General features: G+C 56.9%; 10 protein-coding genes across 10 annotated transcripts; 6 read left to right on the top strand and 4 right to left on the bottom strand.

Annotated features, from left to right (window-relative positions):
* Positions 1–1197: 1197 nt before the first annotated feature.
* RML2 (mitochondrial 54S ribosomal protein uL2m) lies at positions 1198–2442 on the top strand (the record flags this gene model as incomplete). The annotated part of the gene is made up of 3 exons (XM_083189823.1): positions 1198–2146; positions 2206–2279; positions 2344–2442. The coding sequence occupies 3 exons, from the start codon at positions 1198–1200 to the stop codon at positions 2440–2442; spliced, it is 1122 nt and encodes a 373-aa protein (XP_083053682.1).
* Positions 2443–5176: 2734 nt separating this feature from the next.
* ACO1O0_000323 (PAP2 superfamily-domain-containing protein) lies at positions 5177–6546 on the top strand (the record flags this gene model as incomplete). The annotated part of the gene is made up of 2 exons (XM_083189822.1): positions 5177–5352; positions 5433–6546. 2 exons carry the CDS (start codon positions 5177–5179, stop codon positions 6544–6546), a joined length of 1290 nt encoding a protein of 429 aa, XP_083053681.1.
* A 560-nt stretch (positions 6547–7106) lies between these two features.
* Positions 7107–8146, bottom strand: CKB2 (casein kinase 2 regulatory subunit CKB2; the record flags this gene model as incomplete). Its single annotated transcript, XM_083189821.1, has 3 exons — positions 7107–7577; positions 7662–7907; positions 8090–8146. 3 exons carry the CDS (start codon positions 8144–8146, stop codon positions 7107–7109), a joined length of 774 nt encoding a protein of 257 aa, XP_083053680.1.
* A 659-nt stretch (positions 8147–8805) lies between these two features.
* Positions 8806–12209, bottom strand: RIC1 (RIC1-domain-containing protein; the record flags this gene model as incomplete). Its single annotated transcript, XM_083189820.1, has 3 exons — positions 8806–9528; positions 9584–11761; positions 11814–12209. The coding sequence occupies 3 exons, from the start codon at positions 12207–12209 to the stop codon at positions 8806–8808; spliced, it is 3297 nt and encodes a 1098-aa protein (XP_083053679.1).
* Positions 12210–12936: 727 nt separating this feature from the next.
* ACO1O0_000320 (uncharacterized protein) lies at positions 12937–13905 on the top strand (the record flags this gene model as incomplete). Its single annotated transcript, XM_083189819.1, has 1 exon — positions 12937–13905. One exon carries the CDS (start codon positions 12937–12939, stop codon positions 13903–13905), a length of 969 nt encoding a protein of 322 aa, XP_083053678.1.
* Positions 13906–16472: 2567 nt separating this feature from the next.
* On the bottom strand, positions 16473–16706 carry ACO1O0_000319 (uncharacterized protein; the record flags this gene model as incomplete). The annotated part of the gene is made up of 1 exon (XM_083189818.1): positions 16473–16706. One exon carries the CDS (start codon positions 16704–16706, stop codon positions 16473–16475), a length of 234 nt encoding a protein of 77 aa, XP_083053677.1.
* Positions 16707–17689: 983 nt separating this feature from the next.
* On the top strand, positions 17690–19408 carry ARO8_1 (pyridoxal phosphate-dependent transferase; the record flags this gene model as incomplete). The annotated part of the gene is made up of 4 exons (XM_083189817.1): positions 17690–17767; positions 17824–17857; positions 17908–19058; positions 19151–19408. The coding sequence occupies 4 exons, from the start codon at positions 17690–17692 to the stop codon at positions 19406–19408; spliced, it is 1521 nt and encodes a 506-aa protein (XP_083053676.1).
* A 264-nt stretch (positions 19409–19672) lies between these two features.
* Positions 19673–21414, bottom strand: ACO1O0_000317 (cytochrome P450; the record flags this gene model as incomplete). Its single annotated transcript, XM_083189816.1, has 3 exons — positions 19673–20594; positions 20672–21185; positions 21249–21414. 3 exons carry the CDS (start codon positions 21412–21414, stop codon positions 19673–19675), a joined length of 1602 nt encoding a protein of 533 aa, XP_083053675.1.
* Positions 21415–23442: 2028 nt separating this feature from the next.
* Positions 23443–24993, top strand: ACO1O0_000316 (zinc finger CCCH domain-containing protein; the record flags this gene model as incomplete). Its single annotated transcript, XM_083189815.1, has 2 exons — positions 23443–23819; positions 23883–24993. 2 exons carry the CDS (start codon positions 23443–23445, stop codon positions 24991–24993), a joined length of 1488 nt encoding a protein of 495 aa, XP_083053674.1.
* Positions 24994–25618: 625 nt separating this feature from the next.
* HEM14 (oxygen-dependent protoporphyrinogen oxidase) lies at positions 25619–27679 on the top strand (the record flags this gene model as incomplete). Its single annotated transcript, XM_083189814.1, has 3 exons — positions 25619–26161; positions 26247–26849; positions 26927–27679. The coding sequence occupies 3 exons, from the start codon at positions 25619–25621 to the stop codon at positions 27677–27679; spliced, it is 1899 nt and encodes a 632-aa protein (XP_083053673.1).
* Positions 27680–27827: the final 148 nt, after the last annotated feature.

Raw genomic sequence — 27827 nt, 5'->3', positions numbered from 1 at the left:
ATGGCGACAGGAGAAAGCTGGCGAGTGCTCTTGCTGAGATGATGGGGCGGACGCTGAAAAGACCTGTTAGAGCTACTGTTTCCAAAGTCAAACTCAATGGATGCGTGGCGGAGGCGGAGATATAGTGTTGACGTGGGAGAGAGGACACCCAAGGGCGAGGTGTTTTGATGTCGGGAGGACGCTGGTGAGGGCAGCTCGACCTGGTCGAGGTGTTTTGACGAGCGGAGCCGTGCAGGGGAGGGACGTGGAGCGGCGCGGGCAGCACCATCCACGGTACGTACCTTCCTGCTGTTCTAAAGCGCGGCTGCTCTGGGGGCCGCAATTGGACGTTGCTACGTCAGAAATACTCGTGTGTTCCACCCGAAAGTGCTTCAGGATTGGATGACAGTGGCCGTCTTCTGCTGCTGTTTCCGCTGCTGAATAAAGCGACGTGCCAGACTGGACGCGAGACGCGATGATGCTGCAACAGAAACCGACGATGTTGACAAGGCGTTGGAGGATAACTCTATGCCTGAGTTTAAGATAAGGTAAACGCGAGAAAAGAGTAGTTCTCTGTGGGAAAGTGAAGTTTGTTCCAAGACGTTGCGAATGCTTTGAGTCCAGACAGGGCAGCATTAATTAATAAAGACTGTTCAAGCGAGTGAGACCACTGCTGGCGATTGGCGGACGCGTGCTGCCAGAGACGTGTGCGAGGCGTGACCCCCGGTCTGCTAGTTGCAGGGAGGTCGGTGTTGAACCCCATCAAAACAATGGCAACCGCATAGCAACGGGTTCCCCATTGGGCGGCACGCTGAGAGCGCGACGGCGCTCGGGCCTGGTGGCTCGTCGCGCTGATTTTCACTGTGGCTTGGCGGGCGAGAGGCCACAGCAAGCCACAGCAGATCGGAAGGGAGGTTTCCCCGTGACTCCGGGCAAATTTCAATGTGAACCGAGAACTTCAACGGCACGGCAGATTCGACCCCGTGCTGGTGAGAGCTGATCAGTCCATTCGCAGCCGGCAGCCGTTTGGGAGCTTGCCAGATCGATGCGGCGACACAGTTGAAACTGTTCGAAACCCTTCCCGGCCACCACCGAACCGCTCTGAGGGAATTGTGCGAGCTGTCGGGCTGCCCCAGCTCCCACTCTTCTCTCCCGAGCGCAAGTCGAATCGAGGCCATCCATTGACGACCGTTGCAACCCCAGAGCCAATCTTTCAAGATGCTACAGCCACGGCTGCAGCTGTCTGCAGTCCGCAGAAGCCTGCAGCTCCTCTCCCTCAGCCGATCCGCGCCGCGATTCTACGCCACCAAGAAGTCGAGCGACCCGGAGCCAGCCTCACAGACGATTGCCCACACCCCGGAGCCCACATCCGGCGGAGCCGTTTTCCTTCGGACGTACAAGCCCCGGACGCCGGGTGTGCGACATCTAAAGCGGCCGATCAACGACCATCTGTGGAAGGGCCGACCTTACCTGCCGCTGACGTTCCCCAAGAAGGGCCAGTCGAGGGGTGGACGAAATGTCTCGGGCAGGATCACGGTGAGGCATCGCGGAGGCGGTGCCAAGCGGAGGATACGCACTGTCGACTTTGAGCGCAAAGTGCCTGGTCCCCATCTGGTGGACCGGATCGAGTACGACCCCGGGCGGAGTGCCCATATTGCTCTCGTGACGGAGAAGGCCACGGGCAAGAAGTCGTACATCCTGGCCAGCGACGGGCTGAGGGCCGGAGACGTCGTGCACAGCTACCGCGCGGGCATCCCCGCGAAGCTCCTGGCCAGCATGGGAGGCGTTATCGATCCTGGTATTCTCGCCGCCAAGACGGCCTTCAAGGGCAACTGCCTCCCGCTGCACATGGTTCCCGTGGGCACGACTGTCTTTGCTGTCGGGTCGGCCGCCTCGCGAGGCGCCGTCTTCTGCCGTAGTGCAGGAACCTCGGCCGTTGTCGTCAACAAGAACGAGGAGACACGTGACGATGGCACCAAGGTCATGACGGGCAAGTACGTTGAGGTGCGCCTCCAGAGTGGTGAGGTTCGTCGTGTGAGCAAGGACGCCTGCGCCACGATAGGTGTTGCGAGCAACATCCACCACGGCTTCCGCCAGCTGGGCAAGGCCGGACGCAGTCGCTGGCTGGGTATCCGGCCGACAGTCCGTGGTGTGGCCATGAACAAAGGTCAGTCCAAAACGCTTTTCCGGGTTGAAGTTGTGTGCAATTACTGACAGCAGCCACAGTTGACCATCCCCATGGTGGTGGACGAGGAAAGTCCAAGAGTAACCGTCATCCTGTGACGCCCTGGGGCAAGCCTGTAAGTGGATATGGTGCCGCCGTCGAGGTATTGAGAATGCGCAAACTGACACCACCCCTTATAGACCAAGAGTGGTTACAAGACTCGCCGCACGCACAACATCAACAGCTGGGTGGTGACGCCCCGGCCGCGCAACTTTGGCAGGAGACGCAACAAGTCGTAGAGGGAATAGAGATGGCGGCTTGCTCAGGTGAATCGTCGGTGAGCGGGTTGTCAGCGATGACCTTGCTCATGGACACACCTGTGCCCTGTACTAGTATTTTATGGGCGACCTTGTACCATATACCACATCAATGTCACTGTATTCTATTGTACCTGTGGTTATCTCTGCGTTTAGGGGTATTGGAGAAGAAGCCCTCATGCAGGGCTTTTGACAAAAAAAAAAAAGGTCCATGATCACGCAGCTCGTCTCGGTGCGATATGGAGATTCTTAACCCCCTAGGTGTAGAGGTTAAGATAAACTTACATTACCTACTACCTACCCAATGAAGCCCTATGATACAGCGCCACGTTGTTATGCGCGTGATAATTATTCTCGAGTGCTTAGGTAGGGTTAGGGAGCTTACTCTCAGACTCGGAGCTCCAATCGCGCTGCTGAGAACGCACACCATCGTGATGACGATGCCCTTGTACATGAAGAACAAGGACATCCCGACCGTTAAAGGGCCGCCGACCTTATCGTCTTGCCATTCAATACACTGCCTGGAGTGATATATACCTACGAATCTCAATTTGCCAGAGCTTCTCCACAACACTATTAAGTTTGGATATAGTACTAGATATCCCAATACATGATTTCCCAAAGCTTAATATTTGACACTAGGAAGCCTAAATATAATAAGAGCTAGTAGTTGTCCTTCCTTAAAAGATAGGTTGGGTACGAAATATTCAACCTACCCAGGTTTGGTAGTTTGATATCATATCGCCATGAAGTCGACTTGTTATTAGTGCTAATAAAGATCGATCTTGTGTGCCGAGTCCTCTGCTTCCCGACGTAGCTTTTGGGAGCGTTTTGGATTTTCTCACTTGACTTTTCACAATGCAGATCTATTATCCGCGTAAGTACTAGGTAACTAGTACTATACACAAGAAAGCACATGGTACATGCCTAGAACAGCAGCAACTGCCACAGTAACAGGTCTGCGACAAGAAGATTGTTCACTGTCAAGCTGGCCAAGGTGTTTCCGCTCTCCTCGCACTAGCACTCTGTCGTCTTAAATATCTCCGGTCAAATGTAAGGCGAGCACATAAGATGGCAAACCACATCAGGCAGTTAGTTCTCGAGCTCGTACACACTGGTAGTCTTCTGCCTTGGGGGTGATCCCACCTATTGAGGCGTGCTCCTTTTTTTTTTTTTTGCTGTTGAGACAGCATACCATGACATAATACCTATTTTACCACCCTATCTCTCCCCTCTCCTTCCTCCCTCGTTCTCTTGATTTCGTCCTTAAGTACGGAGTACTATGATATATCGATTCGGATGACCCGCTTTTCCTTCGTTTTAAGTTGGGTTGGGGACTACGCTTCTGGGACGACCCGGCTTGGCGTTGAGATTTGTGCGACCTGTAATCAGAGTAGCTCGTGGACATTTGGCTCAAATTCTTTAATAATGTCATTGTATATTGGGATGAGCACGACGCAATGCGTGTCGTTTTCGGTGCCAATCACGCCGAAATTGGGGCGGCAATGCTTTGCGTAATATCGGTGGCGTTTGCACAGCCTCGCGGAGGATACGCACGCAATAGTTGTACGAGTAGGGTGATGCTACCCACGTCTGGCGTGCGTTACCATACGTAACCTGCGTATCCGTAAGCTTGTTGCACAAAATAGGGGGTATTTCGCCCAGGAATCCGTGCGAGTTTTATTTGATGTCGCCGTTGCACATCGTTCGCCCACTGTACTCTGGAGGGGTAGCGTAGTTGAACGCTACATAGTACTCGTACTTCCTATTCGTAATTGCTCCCATCTCATGAAGTCAGATCATTGTGCAATTTGCCATTTACGTACTCGTATGTATCGGCAGTGGACGCGTGGCTTGGCAAGCCTTCGCTGGCTACTTAGCACGGGCAGGCGTAAAAAAAGATTAAGGTTGATCCACACTGCCAATAGGCTTTGAGCTCTGAGAACGGGGTGAGACCCTCCCAAGGCCTCTTTCGGCGTTTCGCCAGTGTCATCTCCACAAGCTACAGCAGCGCCAGGCAGCCTTTTTTGCCTCGGGGGCTTTTTGTTCACTGTTGCGAGGCATTGCGAGCACAAGGCACTGAACCTGATGGCGGCTGTGAAACAAAGTTCGCCAGAGTCCACTGTCCATCCAGCCCCCCCCTGTCTGTCACTGCCGAGAATGCTTGTGTTCTCATCGTGACTTTGGCCTTCTCTGTCTCCTCCACCATCTCGTCTCTCACATCAATCCGACCCCAGTGTGAAGTTCAACGCCAGTGCTGAGCCGCTCTTTTTGTTGCCACCCACTCACAGTCGCTGTACGTACCTGCATGACCTCACACCACCCTCCAAGTTCCTAGGGTACCTAGTTGAGGTATCTTGCAGCCGCCATGATCGACTCTAACCGAGAGCCTAGTTGCGACTCCGCGGCGGTTCCGTCCATAGTGCGAATACTACAGTCCATAGGACCCTGATCTCTCACGTCTCATCCCGACGAATCTACAAATATTAGCGCCTGCCTTGCCATCGCCCCCACCAGTCCCTGGCTATTTCCTACTGGACTGCCTGCTGGCCCCATTAGCAGACAGGTGGCTGTAACTCAACTTGGAAGGTTATCTGTTAGTCACCCTGTTGGCCTCCGCAGCACCCCTTGGCCAGATCAAAAAACACGACGCCATCCACCGCTCAAACCCTCTCCCCAGAGACCCTCATTCCGGATGCGCCGTCCGTACAGCAAAATGGGAGGCTCACAGCCTGATCACTTGGCGTCCACAAGGCGCAACATACCCATCAAGCTCGCCATCTCCTACGTCTTCGACTGGGTTGTCATCTTCGCTGCTATTGGCATCGCTACCGTCCTGGGCGATATCGAGCCCAATAAGCGGCCCTTCTCTCTCAACGATCCCGATATCTCGTACGTCCCGACCTTCGATACAGGTGGCCCCGCGGCCCTGCGGCCGTTGGACCTTGAGCTGACATTGTTGCCCCATACAGATTCCCCTTCACCGAGAGCGAGGCCGTCCCGACATGGCTCCTCGTCGTCCTCATGGGGGCCGTCCCCTTCGTCGTCATCGCCATCGTCTCTCTCATCTTCGTCCCCGGAGCCACGGTCCCCGCCAACACCCCCGCGTCGCTTGTCTGGAAACGCAAGCTCTGGGAGCTCCACGTTGGCTGGCTGGGCCTCTTCCTGTCCATCGGCTCCGCCTTCTTCTTCACCTCGGGAATGAAGAATCTCTTTGGCAAGCCTCGACCCGACCTGCTCGCCCGCTGCCAGCCTGATCTCGAAAATATCCAGAAGCACGTTGTGGGCGGCTTCGCAGGCGAGAACCCCCTGGGACTCCTATATGCGGCCTCCGTCTGCACCCAGAAAGACGCCCACAAGCTCGACGACGGCTTCCGAAGCTACCCTAGCGGGCACTCTTCCACCGCCTCCGCCGGGCTGGTCTATCTCTCCTTGTTCCTTGCGAGCAAGTTTGCCGTGACCATCCCTTTTGCTGTCCCCCAAGCCGGCTCCAGCCCGCTCTCCCACGCCGCCTTCCCATCGCGAGTGCAGGCCGAGAACAACTGGGACAACCGCTCAGAGGCCTCGACACCCTCTAACAGCAAGCCCAGTCACAATGCCAAGATCTCGTCGCTGCGCCGGCAGGCCGCCGCGCCGCCCATCTATCTCCTCGTCCTCACCCTCGCCCCCTTCTGCGGCTCCATCTACATCGCCTCGTCGCGCTGGTACGACTTCCGCCACCACGGCTTCGACATCCTCTTCGGCTACCTCATGGGCCTGGCCACCGCCATCTACAGCTTCCGCTACTACCACCTGCCCATCCAGGAGGGCGCCGGTTGGGCCTGGGGCCCCCGCAGCAGCGACCGGGCCTTCTGGGCCGGCGTTGGCCGTCTGGGCTACACGGACAATCCGGAAAGCGAGTCTCCGGCTCCCATCGCCAGCGACCGCATAGGCGTGTCCAACGACATGGAGATCCAGGACCACGACCACCATGCGGAGTCGGGGCCGAGCCACATGACGCAGAGGCCGGTTGCCTACGGTGCGAGCGGATATAACGAAGGGCCATTCCAGGACGTGGAAATGCACAGGATGGATAATAGAATCTAACAACGCCACATCCCTCCTTACCATGTGCAGTATTGGGCGGCCTACGGCCGTCATGTCACTTCTGCAACATCTGTTGGTTTTTACTCCGGGTAGGAACACCGGAATACTGGAAAAGAATATGGTTGGTCATGGTACGGAGTCAGGTTCTCGTTGCCTTAGAGAGGTTCGGATATGATATGATATGAGCGCTACTGCTTTTTATGTGCAAAGATACTACGGTACGGATAGAGTGCGACTGTTTTGAGTCGGCTAGATTTGGTCTGGCCAAGTAATTGAATACTCCCAACATAGAAAGACTGCCATAGAACTATGCATGTGAAGATCTTATTTGTGTTTTTTTTTTGGACGGCTTGTACGCATGTAAAGACCCCATCTGCTCCGAGCTTCCCTCCCCCAACGCCGAGCCGGTATTAATACACCTGCGCAGGTGCATCAACTGGCGAAGCACAGTCCTTGCCAAAGAATCCTCTAATACCTATGCCACGGGATCCCCAGCCCGCGCTGTCCATCAAGACTCTCGCACTCCAACCTCTACTTAGAGACCCCCCCACGGGGTCTCATCAACGCAGGCCTGCCCCCTCAGCGAGCACCAGCCGCCCATCCACGCCCTCGAACTCGACCTCGTCCTCGTCGTCCTCCTCGCCGTCCGCAGCGCGGAAGCCCGTGTCGACGCCGAGGCGGCGCAGCCGGCGGCGCATGTCCTCACGCTGGGAGCCCTGCCAGCGGACGAGGGCGGCGGCGGCGTGGACCTTGAAGCCGTAGACGCGGGGCACGTAGCGCTCGGCGGACTTGGCGGGGATGAGGGCCGGGTAGACCTGGAAGATGATGTTGTGGAACGAGGTGCCAAAGTAGGCGCCGTCGATGGCGGCGTGGCGCGACGACTTGGGGTTGTAGATATCCTCGCACCGTGCGCAGTACAGCTTGACGGGCTTGACGTTGGGCACGTCCGAGAGGCCCATGGGGAGGAGCGGGTGCGACTGGCACATGACGCGCGGGCATTTGCCAAAGTCGGCCTTCTTGTACTTGTCGAGCTGTTTTCGAAGAGAGAGAGGTGTATGTCAGCCTAGGACTCTAGTATGGTCTGTCTCTCGTTTGACTTTACGGGGGAGGTGTACCATCTTAGCAAGACCACGGGTAGTTACAATGTAGCGGGCGTGGACGAGGCCGTACAGGTGGCGGGCCGACTTCTCGATGGTCTCGCGCATGTCATCGTCGCAGTCGAGGTCGAAGACGTCGTTGACGAGGTCTAGCGCATACTGGTAGTACTGGACCTCAGTGTTGAGGCCCGTGAGGTTGAAGCGGTCCGTCAGGTAGTCCTCATCGATTTCGCAAAAGTACTCATTGCCGCGTGATGAGATGAACTGCCATGACCATACTAATTAGCACGGTAATCGCCAATGTGAGCCGCGAGAGGATATTTCCATCGAAGAGGCCCAACTGTGCCCCACGTCGCAGAGCGCGTGCCATCAAGGGTCCAGTTGGATCCCCCCCCCCCAAAACTTTGCTGCCGCTGTATCCTCCACCCCTGGGGCAAGAAACTTACCCAATCTCGCCAGTAGCTGGTGTAGTCGCTGTCGGACTCGCTGACAAAGTCCTCCATGGTCGCGAGCGGGAGGATGGGACGCCTGGTATCCGAGGGGGAGGGGCGGGCAGAACTGGAGGCTCAGAAATGAGCGACCATGCCCAGGAGCGCGCGGATCGATAGGAGAGCGGTGGGGGTCTAGGCGATATTGCGTGGACGAGATATATGCAGAACGTCGATGCAGTTGTCTTGGGTCTCGAGGTCGTGGCGAGGCAAACGTCGGGCTTATGGTGGTGCTGGGAGTTGGATGGTAGTGGGGGGAGATCCCCTCGGCTGCTCCCCACCATATTTTGAGGCTGAGGCGCCCCAGAGTGTGCGATGTACGTGACTGACTCAGCACCACCGAGCAGCAGAATCATTGAGAATCGGCGTTGAGGAATAGCCCATGATAGACCGGCCAACTTTCTTGGTAGCAAATTTCTATATTCAACTGGTCGCTTATTTGACATATATGATATTCGTACTCCAACAATCGTCAACGCTGCATCAGCCGTGTCACCAAACAACACATGCAAAATATTACTATGCTCCAACCCTGGCAATATCAAATAATGCCGGTATCCCCAGCGTCGACTCCAGCGTTTGCAAATGCACTTCCCAGTACATCCATGACTCCCATCGTAGCGCCCTCATACTTAAGTCTCCGCATCATCAAATGTATGGTCGGTCATATATCTTCAAGACGTGCCCATCCCATCCAACGGACTGATCGCCGAGATGATGCTGGCCGTATCGCTGCCAGACCGTCGGTCTGACTCTGTTCCATCTTCATCTCCGCTGCCGCTCCGGCTCGAACCATTCGGTACTCTCGAAGAGGGAATTGCCAACCGACTGACAACCCCTTCGTCGTTCTGCCCTTTCATGGCCAGGTTGGCCATCTTCATCACTTCCTGGAGAACCTCTCCAGTCTCGTCCATGGCTGCCAGGAACCGCGCCAGCTCTTTGCATAAATCCCAGTCGCCTTCCTTCATCGCTCGGGTCAGCAGTCGCACAGGCTGTTCGGTTGCCGCCTCCAACTCGTCCAATGTATGCAGGACAATCAGATAGCCACCTGCTGTCTTAAGGGACCCCCTCTGCAGCGACTCCTCAAACAATTCTTGCGCCGGTGGCAGGTAGGCGAAAAGCGTCTTCCATTGCCTTACTTCTGTCTTCCGCGCGCACTGTACCACCACATCCAGATATTCTCTGAAGGATGACAGGAGCGACAGTACTCGCGGCAAGACGGCGTCTTCGGGCACCGGTGAGGTGTCGACCTCCTCGTCAAGTACTCTATGTAGAAGCATCTCCAATCCGTGGGCAAAGTACTCCAAGTCTCGGTACTGCTGCGATAGTGTCGCTGCGGCTGCAGTCTGGTTCTGTCGCAAGTAGAAGCGCAGGATGTCAGGGAGCACAAGATGTGTCTGGAATCAACATTAGCGATGAAACATTAGAAAGCTGTGGTGCTGTATGCCTCACCCTTATGGCGAAGTGGAAGAAGGAAAACGAAACGTCCCTTCGCTGGACGAGATCCGACTCGACGCCCAAGACGACCCCCTTCTCCAAGAGAATCGATAGCGGATAGAAGTCGACCGGAACTGAAACGGATGGTGGCAGCTCCTTTGATGCCTCCCCTGAAGCTGCTTCTAGTACATCGTTGAAGTGGGTCCAGGCTTTGAGCTCGACGCCATCAAATACCCAAAGCGATTCCCGGAGTGCCGTGGCTGCGGCTTGTCCCTCGCTTTCGCCTACCCTCTGGTTGCCATTGAGTAGAGGTTGATCCCTCATGTTGGCATAGTACTCCACGTTTTGCGCAATGACACGCATGTCATACTTGAGCTGGCCTTCCTCATTAAGTGAGGGCCGTAACAGCACCAGCTTACCGTCGACGAGGAATATAACGGACGCCACAGCGACATCCTGAGAAGGATCTCCATCAACGAGCTGACTCTCTGGCAGGACCCAGCTCAGCGCTCGGACCCGGGCAGGCGACCTGACAATACCGTGGAATGCGATCTGCCCCACCTGGACTAGCCGCACAGATCCAGACCACGGTGTGAAGATGTAGTGATAGAGCAAGTTCTCGTAGGTGTATACGAGAAGGGAATCCTCGCCCGAAGTGGTAATCAGTACAACCGGGGCCGGAATTGGCTCCGTGTGGAGAACGTGCGACGTATCCAGCGCAGTCTCGCGAGAGAATAGCCGGAGCTCGTAGGACCTGTTACTCTCCACCGCTGCCACAAGGATGTGCTGGTACCAGCACATGCCTCCTCTGACTTGGAAGTCGTTCTCCATGGTCTCGTTGGCAAACGTCTTCCATCGTCCGCTGTTGACGCTATAATGCGCCAGCCCTCGGCGGCCGGCGACTGCCACATATCGCCCGTCTGGGGAAATGACCGTCTGTCTAATCGGCCATTGGTTGAGCAAATATGTCGCGGGTATTCTTGCGGTATGCCATAGGAAGGGCTCCGCAGAGATGCTGGTAAGATCAGGTAGATCGTAGCCCCTGTACACCATGACACCGGTGGGCGTCTGGAGGACAGTACGGAACACATTGGCTTCGTTGTAGCACCCAGTAACCGCGCTCTTTGCCATCTCGAGAGACCAGACCGCCTCGTGTCCTCGCCCAATCATGAGAATCTCTGAGCCACCACCAATCCACGAGGCTTCCTTGATCCCCCGCAACCATTCTTCGCCATTGTTAGCGGAAATGGCCTCGTCAGACGAAAAGCTGTTGGTCCCGAGCTTGCCAAACATGGACCATGTCGACCACCCCTTCTCAAAGCCGGCAAACAGCCCATAACCGTCTGGAGAATAGCTGATCGTCGTGAAAGGGCCCGAGGCAGAGACCGAAGTTGGGATTTGGTGGGTATGAGAATGGGGTACATTGCCCTCGTAATCTCTCACCGAATAAACCTGGACTGTCCCGTCCGCACAACCAACGGCGATGAGGGAGAATCGGGCATTGACAACCGCCCGTACGGCATATAAAGAGGAGTCCTGTGGCGTATGGAAGCAGTGACCTTTAAAAAGTCGTTTGCTATCGGCGTCGTTAGTCTCGTTACCCGCATGATCCTGACGATGGCGGTATCTCTGAACCGCGTATGCCCGTCCATCGCTAGTAATCCACGTATAAAGATTCATTGGACGGTCATGCGTCATCTCGATAATAGACACCTTCTTTTCCACCCATCCCATACGACTTATGAGCTCGGTCTTGGTCTGGCTGCCGCTGTTCTCGGGGCTCCAGCGGATGCATTGGACTGCAGCTGGCTTTCTGGTTGCCACAACCAGCTCATCATCCAGGGCCAGGGCACTTTCAATCCCAGCGTCGACCTTGATAACCATGCGGAAGCGTATGCTGATATCGCGAATGCCAGATCCCTCCCCAGGACCCCACAGGAAATCATCGGGAGCCAGACCCTGTTGCCCAGACACCAAATTCTGCCTCCGGCGTTGGACGTTATGGTAATTAGGGAAATTCGGCCGGTAGACACGAGACTCTCCGTCCGTCGCTAGTGAATAGGTAATGAGGTAGCCGTGGGTCGTGCGGACGACTAGAATTGCCGAATCTGGGCGGAGGAAAAGGTCCACGTTCTCGCCGTAGAGATGGAGGGAGGATTCGGATCGGACGACTATAGCAAGGATGACGGACGGCTATGATGGTGAGAGGGGCTCGAGAGGAGACTTGGGGGGGAGGGGGAAATACCTTTGCCTGCCACACGCTAATGGATGTCGCAGTGATGACGGAGAACAGGTGGCCGGCGCGAGAGACGCGCAAGGCCAGGATCGGGTCCGCTACGGGGACTTTGTTCGTCTCGGATTCTTGCTGCTGCGAGGGAGAGTTTGGAGGAGTTCCATCGTCATATTCAACAGACTGAACGGCCGGAGTAAGGGGTGTTATCGGGGTTGTCGGAGCTTGAACATCGACCTGACTGTGACCGTCTGCGGCCGCCCGGGGATGCAGGCTGCCAGATGGAGGTGACGGCTCAGGTGCGACCCCGGATGGGCTCTGGATGCCATCGTGGGATTCGACGAGCTTGACTGTCGGGTTTCGACTGCTGCTGGTGGCGTAAATGCGTGGAGTCCCTATCGGCCAGTACATGGCGGCAGTGAGCTGGCTCCCCAGCAGTCAATGGGGGCGCAGCGCTTCGAGTCGGATCGTCAGGAAGGCGCCGGCTCAATCATTTCCATGTACGGCCCGCTATCGACGACTTGATCGGGGCCATGGGGGCGCAATTGATAGGAAGCTCTGGAGACAAGGAGGTCGTTGGAGCTGTAGCCGACGAACGGGGTGCGACATCACGCACCAGCCCACTGGAGTTGTCGCGCCAGGAGCTCCTGCCCCTGTAGTCTTGGCGTCTTATGTAAGTCGACAATTGGTGGGGAGGTGGGGCCAAAAGGGACGGACTGAGTGAACTTCGCGTCGTAATATTAAATAAACTCCCGACAACCTATGCATCCCTTTTTACGACATGAGAGTAAGTAGGTCAGAAGGTAGCACGGTGTGCATGCACCGAAATGTTCGGAAAGTGCCCATCCGATACCTATACTTGTACAGCCTTTGTACGTATTATCCGGTACTGGCCTCAAAGCTACTACGAGTACGGACGGAGTACGATAACAGAAATAGAGAACTGAATCTCACCTCATCTTGAGTTGTCAGGTTGTTGCCCCGCTTCGCTCCTACCCTTCCACGTCCCGGCATCTGATAGCCGATTCAGCTGAAAGCACTTGAACACGTCACTTCCTCATTCCAATCTAGAAAACTTCGTCATCCCCAACCGATCTTCTGATCATCATCATCATCTTGCCTTTGACCAGTTCCAACAATGACGGCTGAGAAGAACGACCCTCCTGCCTCTGCCTCTGCCAGCAAGTCCAAGGCCGAGGAGGCTGCCGAAGACAGCAGCCAGCCTACTGCCGGCCCCTCGTCATCTGCTGTCCCCGACGAACCACCGCCTCCTGCATATGAGTCTAGTGAGGCCGTTGCCCCAACCGTATCGTCGCCTTTCAACTTCCCCTCAAACTCTGATCTGCCGCCCTACGAACCCCCGGCTGGGAGCCCTAGTAATCAGAGGCCCATCGCAATCCCCCAGCTGAAGCCAGACCCAGCAATCCCCTTCCTATCCATCTACCCCCCGTCCCTCCTCAGTCATGGGATCACACAGGACACATGGCATTCCTTTTTGGACACCATCTCAGCTTTCTTGACAGCCAAAGTATCTGAGCGCGCCGTCAGCCATGCTGGCGACATGGCTAAGCACCTTGCTGAAGATTCCAAGAGATTTGGCAAAGATCTCCTGGCCGAGACAAAGGGCGTTGGAAAGGGAATAGCCAAGAGTGTCAAGCGCGGCGATGTGATCGGTGCCGCTGGCGAGGCTATTGGCGGCGTCATCTCCCTGCCGCTGTCATTCGCGTTTGGCTTGGTTGGCACGGTCCTGGCACTTCCCGCGTCAGCAGTTGGAGCCATCGTGAAGAAGCCAAAAACGCCTGGACAGCGGGCTGCGGCCTACGCAGCCGTCGCCAACGAGAAATGGCTCCACGCTCGAGGACTGCACGCCCAAATGTTGGATTCCAACGAACTTGCCCGCCTCCTTGGTGTTCCCGTCACAGAGTTCCTGAGCCCTTCCCAACAGACCAAAGACAGGAGTGCCCCTGGGCAACTTGAGGCCCTTGAAGGTTGGATTGCGCCTCTGGAAGTGAAGCAGCCACAGGCTACCTTGGAGCTCGCACCCAATACCATATGGCTAGTCTTGGCTCCGATGGTCCGACGAGAAGGAAATGTACTAGGAGCATAAATATATGCGACGGCTCTCCGCTTTTAAGTTTTTTTTTTTCAACTGGAACAGAGTCCCAGGATAGCCACTGGGACACCATTGTATATTCTGAAGCCTCCAACCACCTAGCTCGCCAGCAGATCGTTGAAATGCATATTCGTCGACGCCTAACACGATAGACGTATATTAGAAGTACCTGCGCCAATCTTGTTTGCGGATGCGCCCCCTGAGCTTTGGCGCTGCGACACTGTCGACTTGTCAGCCTGGAACGTATATCTCAAATTATGAGAACGGAGTCGGCTGTACCGAATTTTGAAGCAAGTTGGATTCCTTCGAATGCCTACCACCTGCCGGCCCAAAAGGAATGGGCGTTCCCCTCGGTAGTGTGGCCCCCCCCAAAGGCTATGACGGGTACTGGCGAAAATTTAAAGTCGCTTAATCCGTGCTAGGTGTTCCTGAGGAAGCAAGGACAGAGACCAAACAAAGTGAAAAGCCGGACCGCCTCCCCATGTATAACAGATACCCATGTGCCCATGCTGACTTGCGGCATCCCTGTGCACATCCGGTACCATCAAAACACCGACAAGACAGAGAAAGTCCGAAGGAAGATCTAGATGATGTCTGACCTGGTAAGGCTAGAGCATCATTTTCATGAGAACAGATCTTGGCTCAATCATCAGAACTGGGATCTGGATGGAGAGACGAGTCATCCCCTGTCCATGTCTCCGGGATTACCTCTATCTCGTGGATTTGTCTAAGGATCTTTATATGCTGTGCATCCCTATACGGATCCGAAGGGTTATCTCCGGGTGCTAAGGAAATACTCTCTCCCGATATGTCAGACCGGCTTGACACAAGGGATTTGGGACCAGACATATGTTTGAAGACAATAGAATCACTCCTCGGAAGATTCCCATGGCAGTTATCCTGGGCTTCAAGATCCTCCAAATAGCGGTTGAGGTCCTCTGAATCCGTACCATCGGCATTAGGAACACTCATGGTCTGGTATCCTTGGGACATGTCCGGTTGCTGGGGCCTGTCCGGCTGCTGGGGCCTGTCCGGTTGCTGGGGCCTGTCCGGCTGTTGGGGCCTGTCCGGCTGTTGGAGTCTGTCCGGCGGGGTGGGAGTAGCTGTGGCCACGGCGGCTGCCAATGCCGAAACCATCATGATATAATCAATGACCAATGATTTCAGACGATCGATCATGGAAAGATCAGGAGTCGATTGAAAAAATAGTCGAGCAGCATTGAAGGCGGCTAATATTAAAGCCGTGCGGCCAAAGTCCGTCCTAGAATGTCCACATTAATTCTGCTACATCCACGGACCAATTTGCCTGATTCAACTAACCTTCTAAATGCCCTATGATATGTCAGGATCGATATAACGACTGACATAAAGAGCACGGCGAGTAGACTGGGTAACATTAGCAATCGTCGAGTGTAATGCATGAATGTGATTAGAGAGGAGCAGGGTGGCTTCGTACGCGATCCAGATGCTACTGCCGGCCTCTGGATAACTCGCGAGACCGATACCAGAACTCCAGAGACTGGCAGCAGGCGTGATGGTTGCTAGATGTTGGGAAGCACGCCATACGGCACCGGGGAGGTTGTGGAAGAGGGACATCCTGAGCACTATTAGTTGGAGGCAGGCTGGATGGAACTTCGCACGTATGTACTTTGGGCTGAGGGTGTCACAAAGGGAACATCAGCGAAATGAAAGTGATTCCCGGAGCTGGTGGCCTTGCCCGGGCCCAAGTGGTCTATTTATGAATCTAAAGTACAAAGTATAACTAGTCGCAAGTCCTCACACGCGCGGCTGCTTTAAAGATGGTGTGTGACCTTTGAGCCCTTTGCCACCTTGCCAGCCTAACACAAAGAACACCAGTGGTTCGGATGAAGTTGAGGCTGAACTCGGAAGTCATATTGATTGGCAGATGGGGCCTGAACGAAGGCAGCAACATCATCCGCCTCACCTCAAATTTGGGCATCAATACATGCATGAGACGCTATGCACGAAGAACGGCTCGCGAGGCGCACTGGACGACTGGTAATTGACGAAACCAAGTGGAAAGTGGAAAAACCACGTCGCAGGATGTGGCAGATGGCTGGCTACCTTAATATTTCAGGCATGAACCTATTACAACCAATCAACCCAGGTACCAATCAGGAAGCATGTTGCTGCCGCCTTGGGTATTTGGTTGGGTATCGGCCTCTTTCAGTGCTCATGGGATACACCTAGATGCTTAGTTATTTAGATCGGTAGTTCTCCCGAATTTATCTGAGCAAAAAAAACAATAACTCACATACGGGTAGTTTTGGCGCCCGACTCTTGTGTCTCGCATCAGCTTTCATATAAATGGAAAAGTCTAGCTGCGATGGCATGCTCATCAACAGAGGCAGCAGTGCTCAACGCATTCGGGACGGGCTTTGGGACTCGGTAGAGCTCGTGCCCGCGGGCCTTGCCTCGTGGACCATATCTCAATACTATCCCCATCAAAGCGCAGGGATTCTATCTAGGGTACAATATGGACGCCCCCTTCCCCTCCCCAAGACGCATGGCATGGCTCAGGACTGACTATTGCCTCTTGCTTAGCCGGAGTCGTCGGTAGCCTTGCCGTCGCCGAAGTGGCCCGTCCTGGCCTCGTACGTGGTGTTTGGATTCTCGGCAGCGTCGTTCCTCCATCGTCGACGAGATCGAGATGAGAGGCAGGGGGACATTCTGGCAGCATTTGCAGGGGCTTGCGTAGCGGCAGGGCTCTTGCTCGGGGCTGATATGCGCAGCATCATGGGAGTGTACATGCCCTGGGCCGTGTGCGCTACCATGTTGGTGAGTGTCGCCGCCCAGACCTGTGGACAACTGCCATGTCGGTGATGGGAGACGCGACGGTTTTTTTTTGGTTTTTTTTTCTTTATCAAGGAGTTTATAAATGGCTAGCTGTCACGAGCCTGGCCTGGTGCGAAGTGTGGTGAGGGCAGACACATATTTACAGACATTTCTACCTAGGTAGACACCGACGCCGACTTCCAGGTTCGTCGAAAATGATACAGAGCTTGGGAACGCTGATACTACTTACGAATACAGAGCCGGAGAGGCCGGTGTCGGCGGTGGGGTCATATGGCCGTAGTCTTACAACTTGGCTTTCCAAAGGAGACGTGTCTTACAATACCGGCGATAAGTACTAACATGTAGCAAAGGTCAAGTACGGAATGGACTTCCTCGTCGAGTCGTCGCGCCTAGGGCGTAGGTGACGAGTAGCAGTGACGAGGAGAACCCCACAGTTTATGAGGGGAGCGGTACAAAAGTGGGGGGCCCGGAGCACCGACGAAGGCCGATTGCCGCCGATAGGGACCTTGGTGCCCTTGGGGTTCCCGGCCGTAGTGGGTACATGCGGTTAGGGACGGTCACTATCAGCTACTATCAGCGACTAGTATCAGGGACTATCAGCCAGAGGGCGCTTACACACAACGTCCACGATATCCATTCGCACCTTCCTTCATACACACTTGACACTTGACTCAACCATCCCTCCCTCACCTGAGGACTTACCTTACCTACTGCTAGGTACCTAGTAATTAAGTAGGACGCCATGCTTCCCATCACAAGGGCCTCCCGGGTGCGGGCCATCACCGTCTGCCCCCTAGTGTCCTCGGCCTCATACGCACCATGGGGTCGTCCATCCTACCGCCCATGTCGCAAGAGCCGCCTGCACACCAAATCAGCCGACTGCTCCAGCGCCGAGGCCGCACCCGCTGCCAAACAGGCCCATCATGAGAGCCGTCGAGGCATGCGAGCCATCGATGCCATCATGGCCAGGCGCGCCCAGGCAGGCAAGCTGGTGGCCGGCATCGCTGCCGCCTCCGACAGCGACATGTTCAAGGGCTCGGTGAGCGTCAGCATGATAACCAACACTTAGATCCCTGCTAACACTCTGCTGTCAAGACCGAGGGAATGCCCAAGGCGAAACGATGGGACAGTGAGAACCACCCACTCCTCAGTTCTCTCTTCGGATACTGACCCCTCTAGACCACCTCAGCAGAGAGAGCAAGGCTCGAGAGCCCTGCACCCTCAAGCAGGCAGCCAAGCACCTCAAGAAGCCAGGCCTCATCTCCTTAGGAGGCGGCCTGCCCTCTAGCGAAGTCTTCCCCTTCGCCGAGATCGGCATCAAGGTCCCCACGGCGCCACACTTCAGCGAGGCCGACACGCTCCAGTCCGGCAAGACGGTCACCATTGGCAAGTACGATGTCCGCGACCGTGACGGCGTCTACGACCTCTCCATCGGCCTCAACTACGGCCAGTCCACCGGCTCCGCCCAGATGATCCGCTTCTTGACCGAGCACACCGAGATTGTCTGCAAGCCGCCCTACGCGGACTGGAGGGTATGCCAGACCGTCGGCAGCACCGGCGCCCTCGAGCAGGCCCTGAGGATGTTCCTCGATAAGGACCGTGGGGACTCAGTTCTGACCGAGGCCTTTAGCTTCTCCACCGCCCTCGAGACCATTGCGCCCCTGGGCGTCAAGGCCTTTGGAGCCGCCATCGACGACGAGGGCCTCATCCCCGAGGCCATGGACGAGATGCTGACCAACTGGGATGCCAAAGCCCGTGGGGCCCGCAAGCCACACCTCCTGTACACGGTCCCCTCGGGTCAGAACCCCACGGGCGCCACCCAGGGTCCCGAGCGCCGGAAGGCCATCTACCAGGTCGCCCAGAAGCACGACCTCTTCATCCTCGAGGACGAGCCCTACTACTTCCTGCAGATGCAGCCCTACCGAGGACCCGGCCAGCCTCCAGCTACTCCCCCAGCCAACGTTGAGGAGTTCGTCTCGTCCCTTGTCCCCTCTCTGGTCAGCATGGACGTCGACGGCCGCGTCATGCGCATGGACTCGCTGTCCAAGGTGCTCGTCCCCGGCTCGCGGCTGGGCTGGATCACCGCCTCGGAGCAGATTGTCGAGCGCTACCAGCGCCATGCGGAGGTCGCCAGCCAGGGGCCCAGCGGCTTCTCCCAGCTCCTCCTCTACAAGCTGCTCGACGAGACGTGGGGCCACGAGGGATACCTCCAGTGGCTCATGAACCTGCGCCTCGAGTACACAGGCAAGAGGGACCGCCTGCTGGCTGCCTGCGAGGAGCATCTGCCCAAGGACCTAGTGAGCTGGACGCCTCCCGCGGCCGGCATGTTTGTAAGTCTCGCCAACATCTCGCTTGTTGAGTTCATCTCTTCTTCTCTCCTTCCTTTCAACAGCGAGAGTGTCATTGCTAACAGAAACCACAGATGTGGCTCCGGGTGGACCATACGCAGCACCCCGACGCTGGCACCCGCGCCATCGCCGACATTGAGGAGGAGATCTTCAACTCGTGCATCGAAAGCGGCGTTCTCGTGGCCCGGGGCTCCTGGTTCCTCACCGAGAAGGACAAGCCCCTCCCGGGCCTCTTCTTCCGCACCACGTTTGCGTCGGCCAGCGCCGAGAACATGAGCGAGGCCATCAGCCGGTTTGGCCGAGCCGTGCGGGACAGCTTCGGCAGGAAGTAAAGCGGGGGAGGAATATGTGAATGGGGTTGGTTGGGTTACTGTGTCTTTTCTACATGAAGCGATTCGGTGCGCGCTTACACGATGCATGAAGGGGGTGTTCATATTTTTTTCCAGGATAGCGATACTATAGTACTACCAAAGAGGCTAATTTATCAAGAGGAGACTCGTAACTTTCATATACAACCCGTCGCAAAACCAACAGTTCGACACACGCCAGAAATTCAACGCCTTCCTTCCTTCCTTTCCCTTCCCTCCCCTCCTTGTTCAGTCCTTGGCGTCGAAGAAGGCCACCTTGACGCCCTGGCCTGGGGACAGGACAATGTCGGCCTTGAGCAGGGGCTTCCCGCCGTCAATCTCGAACATGTGGCTCTCGACGCGGTCGAAGCGCTGGAACAGGCGGCACAGGACGTAGCTCATCTCGGTGAGGGCGAACTGCTGGCCGATGCAGATGCGGGGCCCCGCGTTGAAGGGGATGTACTCGTGGGGCTTGGGGTGCCAGGTGGACCAGCGCTCGGGGCTGAAGGTGTCGGCGTGAGGGGAGGCCTCGGAGATGGGCGGGTACAGCTCCTGGCGGCGCTGCATGACGAGGGTGGAGTAGGCGATGGGGGTGTTCTTGAGGACGGCGATGGGCTGGTCGCCGTCGGGGCCGCCGCCGCGGGGCAGGGTCGTGTCCTTGAGGGCGAGGCGGACGTTGAAGGGCACGCTGGGGTAGAGGCGGAGGGTCTCGTTGAGGACGGCCTTGAGGTAGGGCATATTCTTGAGGTGCTCGTAGGTTGGGGTGCGGTCGCGCCCGATGGTGGTGAGGACCTCCTCGCGCAGCTTGGTGACGGCGTGGGGGTGGCGGCTGAGCTCGTAGATGACCCACGACAGAGTTGAGGCAGTCGTGTCACGGCCAGCGAGCAGGACTGCGACGAGCTGATCGCGTAGCACCTTAGGGTCGCGGGTAAAGCCGGCGAGGGCGTGCAAGAAGGTGTAGCCCTTTTCGCCCTTGGTCTGTGATTCGAGCTCATCTGGGCTGAGGTGCAGGGCACGCTGGATGTAGTAGTTCATAAAGCTGTTCATGACATCCAGGCCCTTCCAGAAGGAAGCCTTGGGGATGAACTTTCGAGCCTTGGAGGCGCGGGCAACAATGCTCTGGACTCGCTGGACCTCGTTGAAGGCATCGGCGAATTCATTTACGGGAGTCCTAGAGACGAATTCTCTGTCAGTCTCCTCAACTTGCCAACCAAAGCTCGGGTGAGGGTAAAGGGGGTCTCTGCTCACGAGAGGGACTTGGTGTCCTTGCCAAGGAGAAACTCGGTCGTCACATCAAGGGTGTAGCGGAAGAAGAGCTCGCTAATGTCGAGGACCCTGCCGCTGCCGGCGCCGGTCTGGACCTTTTGGTCTTCACCGTTCAGGGGGCCGCCGTTGTCAATGGCCCGGAAGAGGGTCTTCATGTGGGATTCGAAGCAGTAGAGGTCGCTGACACGATCCTTGGTGAACTGGGGGCGGATCAGCTGGCGGCTGGCGTGCCACTGGGGGCCATCGGTGGTGAAGATGCTGTCTCCGAGGAAGTCGGACCACTCTGTGTGGAAGGGTTCACCCTTTCCATAGTCGGAGAACTGCATGGCCAGGATTGCCTTGATGTTGTCGGTGTCGGCAGTGAAGATGACGCGCTGGTTGAGGATACGAAGCTCGGCAGTCCAGTTGGTGGTGCCCTTGAAGTAGTATTCGCGCCAGTACTCGAGATTGCCATGGGCCATGGCTGTCTTGACAGCACCGATAACGAGGTCGATGCCTAGGCCAGGCAGTCAGAAACAAAGTCATTCCTGGAGAGAATCAAGGGAACTGGAATATGTACCGAACGGGAGATAGGCTCTGAACTGTCTTCCGTAGTTGCCTAGGCGCTTGATACGCACATGCTCATCGATGCGGCCAGCGACATAGTTGATGAAGAGCGCGGCGACCGCAAAGGCGGCGACCGACTTGAACGAAATGTTGGCGGCGACGGTTTCAACGAGCCCCATGGTGCCGTTCCTGCTGTTGACATTGTGTGAGATGGGTGTCAAGTCCAAGAGGCCATGGCTGTGGGGGAGGGTATTCGGAGTATACTTGGTATGTACGTACCTGACAATGGATGGGAATATATTTAGCAGTGACCAAGGCTAGCCCAGGGGACGCACGTCTAGCTATATGTACTGCATAGTGCATACATATCACGGAGGGTAACAGGGGCATGGATGACAAGGCATGGGCGGGCTTGTCATGTCGAGATCCCCCGTTGCGCCGGCGGATCATGTGTATTTTCCTTGTGATAATAGTGCTGGGAGAGCTTGCCTACCTACTAGTGCCCAGTACCTGCCTACCTACCTGGAGAGGTGCACTTCGACTTACCTAGGCATGACGCTGAGGGTGCTGGGCGCCCTGGGGCTAGGCCCCTGGCCAATAGCAGCCCCCGTGTTGAAAGAACCTTGGAGCGATGCACTGATGGCCACGATCTGCACTTCGCAACACAGGGCCCCAGGGGGGGAGGGGTTCGCTCTGGCGGGGTAAACTACCTGGTACGGAGGCTGGCAGTCTGGGCATTTCAGGTATTACTAGCAGTTACTAGTTAGTACTAGGCAGTGTCCCGGGGAGCTCTGGGACTGACTGCCGGGCACCGCCCGGAGTCTGAGATCGCGTCATGCCACGGTAACTACTGTGTACTAGCGACCACTGTGTCCAGCGAGCAGGTACATGACATCAACCCACCAGACGATGGGGGGAGTCGCCCTCCTTGCCCCATCCTCGACCACGACTTGGATACTCAGAAGGGGGTTGGCGCGTAATACCGCAGCTAATAATGCACCCCCTCGATCTCGTCGAAACTCGTTCGTGGGGCTTGATGGGGGCCATGGGGCCGCCCCCAGCGACTGCGGGGAAGTCGAACCACCGGGGGTTTCCGCCAGTCTGGAGACACCTCGAGTCCGTTGGAGACTGGTTCGAGTCCGCTGGGGTCACCCTGGACCGGATCCTCGGTTCAACACCAGCGTCCGCCACTCCGTCCACATGCTCCAGCACGGGCCAGGCCAGTGGCCGCCCATTGACAGACTTGAATGCTAGTGAAAATGAAAGCGGGCTCACAGGTGGCACAGGTAACGACACCGCTAGTATCCGTACCACGGTCCACGTGAGTATCAGGACTGGCCGGGGTTGAAGGCTGATGAGTGAACAAGGTCCGTCCGTCATGGAAAGGGACGTGTCCCAATTGAGCGCCGTAGGGATCCCATGATTACCGTTTCTGGCCTTGCCGCGCGAGGATGACTCGATGAGGTCAATTTTAAGCTCAGATGTCTGACCACCCTAGTTAGTGAGCACAATTGCGAGTCACCATCGCAGTGTGGCGCTACATCTCTTCGCAATTGTGGCGCTGTGGCTGCAGATAGAAGTCCGCACATATGAATGCTGACTAACTATTCCAAGCCAGTAGTTATCACGTGACAATTATCTAAGCAAGCGACGTCCGATGAAGGTCCATGACATTCTACTATATACGGCACCGGAGGCGACTCTGAAAGTCACAATGGGATATGAATAGATAACTAGACACGATTAGAAATACCCACAGTACCCCGTTTACTCACAAAGACAGTGGGCAGTGTCCACCCACTAAGCCTCATCGACAAAGCCGACTCCAACAAAGCCAGCTTGGGCCTCGAGCCTTCGCTGGAATGACGAAGTGAGTCACGTGGTATCACGGACCCATCTTTCTCGACAACTGGGCGCCTGGGTGGTGAGGCAAAGCTTTCCCAACTTAAACTCCCCACGCGACGTTTGTTGTTCTGCTGGCATAACATTGTCGTCAATTTCTCATCCCACCGACTGTTGCGATCGCTCATATCATACGAGAGGCCCCTAACGCCGTTGGCGATCGATTTTTACCACACGGGCGACTCTCCCGAGTCCATCTAGCCCCTTTGTTACCACGCGCCACGAACGGCAACTTCTCGCGCTTTCCGGATCCCGCAACACCTCGCAACGTTCGTCATCGAACCTGCCGTCTCGACAACGCGATCATGCCTGTCGAGGTCAGCCTCAACACGCCTTTGGCGAATGCGCTTAATGTCGCCATCCAACCCAAGCTCGTGGAGGCCGGGTGGGCAGGCGACGAGAACGATTCTGCCCTGGCCGAGTACATCATCCTGATGCTTGTCAACGGAAAGACCCAAGATGAGATTGCTCAAGAGCTATCACGCGACCTGCTCAACCTTGCCCCGGAAGACTCCTCATCCCACGAGTTTGCCAAATGGCTCTTCGATCAGATCGAGATCCTGAACGGCCAGATGAATGGTGGGGCGACCACCGGTGAACACAGCATGCCCGGCGCTCCCCAAGGCGCCACTGGTGAAATGGATATGGATATGGGATCGGCGGATGCTTCGGACCTCAACATGTATGTTTGCCTTGTCTCTTGATCCCCGCCCTTTAGTAGCTAGTAGATGCTAACCAAAGACAGACCCACAGCCCCGCGCTCAATGCGGAATGGCAACAACATGCGAGGAGGCGCCCGAGAAAAGCGCATGCTAGGCCAGATGTCCAAGGCCATGGACCGGTCAAGCGACTCGGTGTTGCATCGGGTGCGAGGCGCGACGGGAGGCGAACGAATCAACAGCCACGGACGAACTCCCCCGACCGGACCCCGAGGAGGAATGCGAGGCGGCCGCGGAAACAACCGCATGCTTGCCAACATCCAGCACGGGCTGGGCGGCGTGCCCAATCTCCAAAACATGATGATGCACGGCCAACAGCCCAACCAGATGGACGTCTACGCCATCCTAGAGCAGCAGAACCAGATGATGATGCAGCTATCACAACAACTCATGAACGGCAACGGAGGAGGACGCGGGCGAGGAGGCAAGCCCCTAGGTGACCGGATCCACGACCCACACCACAGAAACCACCGGGGTCGGGGTCACGGCCATCCCCACGGCAGGATAGACGGCGGCAACCAGGGAGCTGGCGGTGGCGGCGGCGGCGAGGGCGGGGATGTCGACATGGGCGGCGAGAACCGGGAGCCGCTGAACCCTGAGGACACGGTGTGCAAGTACAACCTGAACTGCACCAACCGGGAGTGCAAGTTTGCGCACCAGTCGCCGGCGGCGCCTCGTGGGGTGACTGTCGATGTCAGCGACGTGTGCAGCTTCGGCGCTGCTTGCAAGAACCACAAGTGCGTGGGACGCCATCCTTCGCCGGCCACCAAGCTTGCGCACCAGGGCGAGCAGGACTGCAAGTTCTTCCCCAACTGCCAGAACCCACGATGCCCGTTCAAGCACCCGTCGATGCCGCTCTGCCGCAACGGCGCAGACTGCACGACGCCCAATTGCAAGTTCACTCACGTCAAGACCAAGTGCAGGTTCAACCCGTGCCTGAACCCCAAGTGTGCGTTCATGCACGAAGAGGGCCAGCAGGGAGGTTTCAAGGATAAGGTCTGGACTGCGGACTCGGCCAAGGAGCACGTGAGTGACAGGAAGTTTATCGGGGAGGGAGGCAACGAGGAGCTGGTCAAGCCCGAGGGCGACGAGATGAACCAGGACTCGGCTGTGCAGGATGCCGAGGTCATTGGTTGAGAGTCCAGGACACACACACGGGGACGCAAGGGACACAGAGACACAGGGACACGGGGACAGACATAGATTGGAACAGGACCTGGGCGGAGGAAACATGTGTATGAGGATATCATGTATGATACGGTCAAGCCATCTGTTTTTTTGTTGCGACGATGGCAGGGCATGAGGCGTTTTTTGGGAGCGATTTCACATCGGGCTACGGAGCCCGTTGAGAGGCAATCTATATATCTCTTGCCATGGGCATCTTCACCTGGGGGATTCGTATTCAGATAGACGGCCGCTTTGGATGACCCCAGCGTGTCGCGACGGGACAATGTAATACCAAGCACGTCCTGTTCGTTGCTCCCACCAAGATGGCAACCCTGTGCCCGTGCCCGTGCCTGTGACCTAGTGAGCGCAGTAATGATAATTATTAGAGAGGGCTAGGATAACCGGGAGAAGATGATATCATCCCTTGGGTGGTTGCATGCACTCGAAGAGGGTGTTGGTGGTGATCCAGGGTACGTACCTTTGACTCGGTCCAAGTGCACGACACGTCCTCTCCTGACGATGGCGACACCGTCCCACCTTCATCCTCTTCACCCGACCACCGCCCAGCCGCCCAGCCGCCCATTGACATACCGCAATGAGCTGCAGGCGCGCAGAAGATGCCTGCGCGGCTCTGCTGAGCTCGTGCCGGGCCCATGCCACCAGCTGTCTTTCGCGCCGACCTCGGGGAACGAGGGCCCTTAGCACCGCTCGCGACGCCTGCTCCCCACGACAACGGCCAGCAAGACCGCCACGACGCGCTCCCTCCTGCGATGCCCGCAGGACGGTGTACACCTATGTCGGCGGAAAGCTCCAGCAGCGGGACCCCGTCCTGCGCCGCGACTTCACCGAGGGCAACGAGCCTGCTAGGAACCTGCCCAAGAACCCCCCCAAGGTGGCCATCATCGGTGGTGGCGTTACGGGCCTGACGGCGGCGCATTACCTGTCCCAGGATTTGCCGCCGGGCAGCAGGATTGTCTTGTACGAGGGGGATTCACGCGTGGGAGGATGGCTTCGATCTGAGAGGGTGCCTGTCGACGTGGGCGGTGTCAAGAGCGAGGTGCTCTTTGAGCGGGGGCCTAGGATGATGTCCACAGGGGGCGGCAACGACTCTAATGACAAGCTCGTCATGTTTGATCTTGTCAGTCAACTGAACTGCTTTGATGCTCCGGCAACCCTCCCGATATCATGAGGAACACCTACTGACTCGCCTGTTCGCTCTATAGATCCTCAACACGGCGCTCCCCAGGACCAACGGCAACGAGCACATCCCGCGGTTCATATATCACAACAAGAGCCTCGTGCCTGCGCCGACATCCGCCAACCTGGTTGAGCTGCTCCAGAACCCGCTCGTCTGGGAGGTTGGGCCGTCGGCCCTCTTCTACTACTTCCTCCACGCGGTCATCGGGATCGGCTACGAGCCTCCCACGCACGACATGTCGCTCGCTGAATGGGCCGACAGGCTCTTCAAGACTCCGAAGTTGGAGACCCCGCTGTCCGCCATGATGCACGGCATCTGGGGGGGCGACATCCACAAGCTCAGCGCCCTCAGCGTGCTGGGGACCAAGTTCCGCACACCGTTCCAGCCCAACAGTGAGATCCTCAGGGCCAAGGAATGGCGCTTTCTGAACAACTTCATCAACGAGGACAGGAACAAGCACGATTATGAGGGAGGATTTACTGGGAGGCAACTATTCTTTGGGAAGCATGGTCTCGACTCCCTGCCGCTGGCTCTGGCCGACTCGCTGGGCTCCGCCTCCAACGTCGAAATAAGACTGGGTGACCCTGTCAAGGACTTGTCCTACAACAGCACCACGGAGGAGGTCATGGTGAGATTCCCCTTGGAGCTGGGCTTCAACTGAACACATAGCGATGGCTCTGTGCTAACTTGCAACTCACTGTATAGGTCACAGACTCGAAAAACAAGGTCGAGTCCTACGACAAGGTCATATCCGCCCTGCCGGCGCATCAGCTCGCCAAGATCACCAGCAACAAACTCCCCCAGCTCGCCTCGTTCCCCGCCGCCACCATCATGACCGTCAACATCTGGTACCCGTTCGAGGACGTCGTGCCCAAGGGCCTGGGATACCTCATCCCCAGCACCGCCCCCTACGAGGACAACCCCGAGCGCGCCCTCGGCGTCTTCTTCGACTCGCACGTGGGCATCGGCGACGCCGGCCCAGGCGGCAGCGAGCCGGGTACCAAGGTTTTCGTCCTCCTGGGCGGCCACTACTACGAGGGGATGGACCCCCCCTCCGAGGGCCAGGCCATCGAGCAGGCCAAGGCCGTCCTCGAGCGCCACCTGGGCGTCCCCCGCGACACGCCCTGCTACGCGACATCCCGCCTCGCCCCTAACTGCCTGCCTCAGCACCTCGTTGGCCACAACGCCAACGTCACCAAGCTCAGCGAGCAGCTCGAGCGCCGCTTCGGGAACCGCCTCGCCGCCGTCGGCGGCTCCTTTGGCAAGCCCGGCGTCGTGCCCGCCGCGCGCGCGGGCTACGACATCGCCTCGGCCGTCGCCAGGGAGGACTTCCTCAGCAACGGCCTCGAGGACTACGTAGACGCCGAGGTCCTCGAGCCCAGGATGGTCCACCTCGTCAAGGTCACCAAGGAGGAGATGGAGGACATGTCCAGAACAAAACGGCCCCCGCCATCCTAGATATTCTTCTTCTGTAAAAACAACTATTCTGTTGCTGTACGTGTTTTAAAGGCGAATGGAGGGCTGAATATAGGGCATGGAGCGACTGGAACAGTGAGGGACAAAAAAACAAAAGAGGGCCTGTCTAGTTAGTATTAGAATCTAGACG

Source organism: Amphichorda felina (genome assembly GCF_050947745.1).
Source record: "Amphichorda felina strain 45539 chromosome Unknown scaffold_1, whole genome shotgun sequence".
NCBI classification, from domain to species: Eukaryota; Fungi; Ascomycota; class Sordariomycetes; order Hypocreales; family Bionectriaceae; genus Amphichorda; species Amphichorda felina.
The sequence above is the reverse complement of the archived record's forward strand: the minus strand, read 5'-3'. Positions and strand labels throughout refer to the sequence as shown.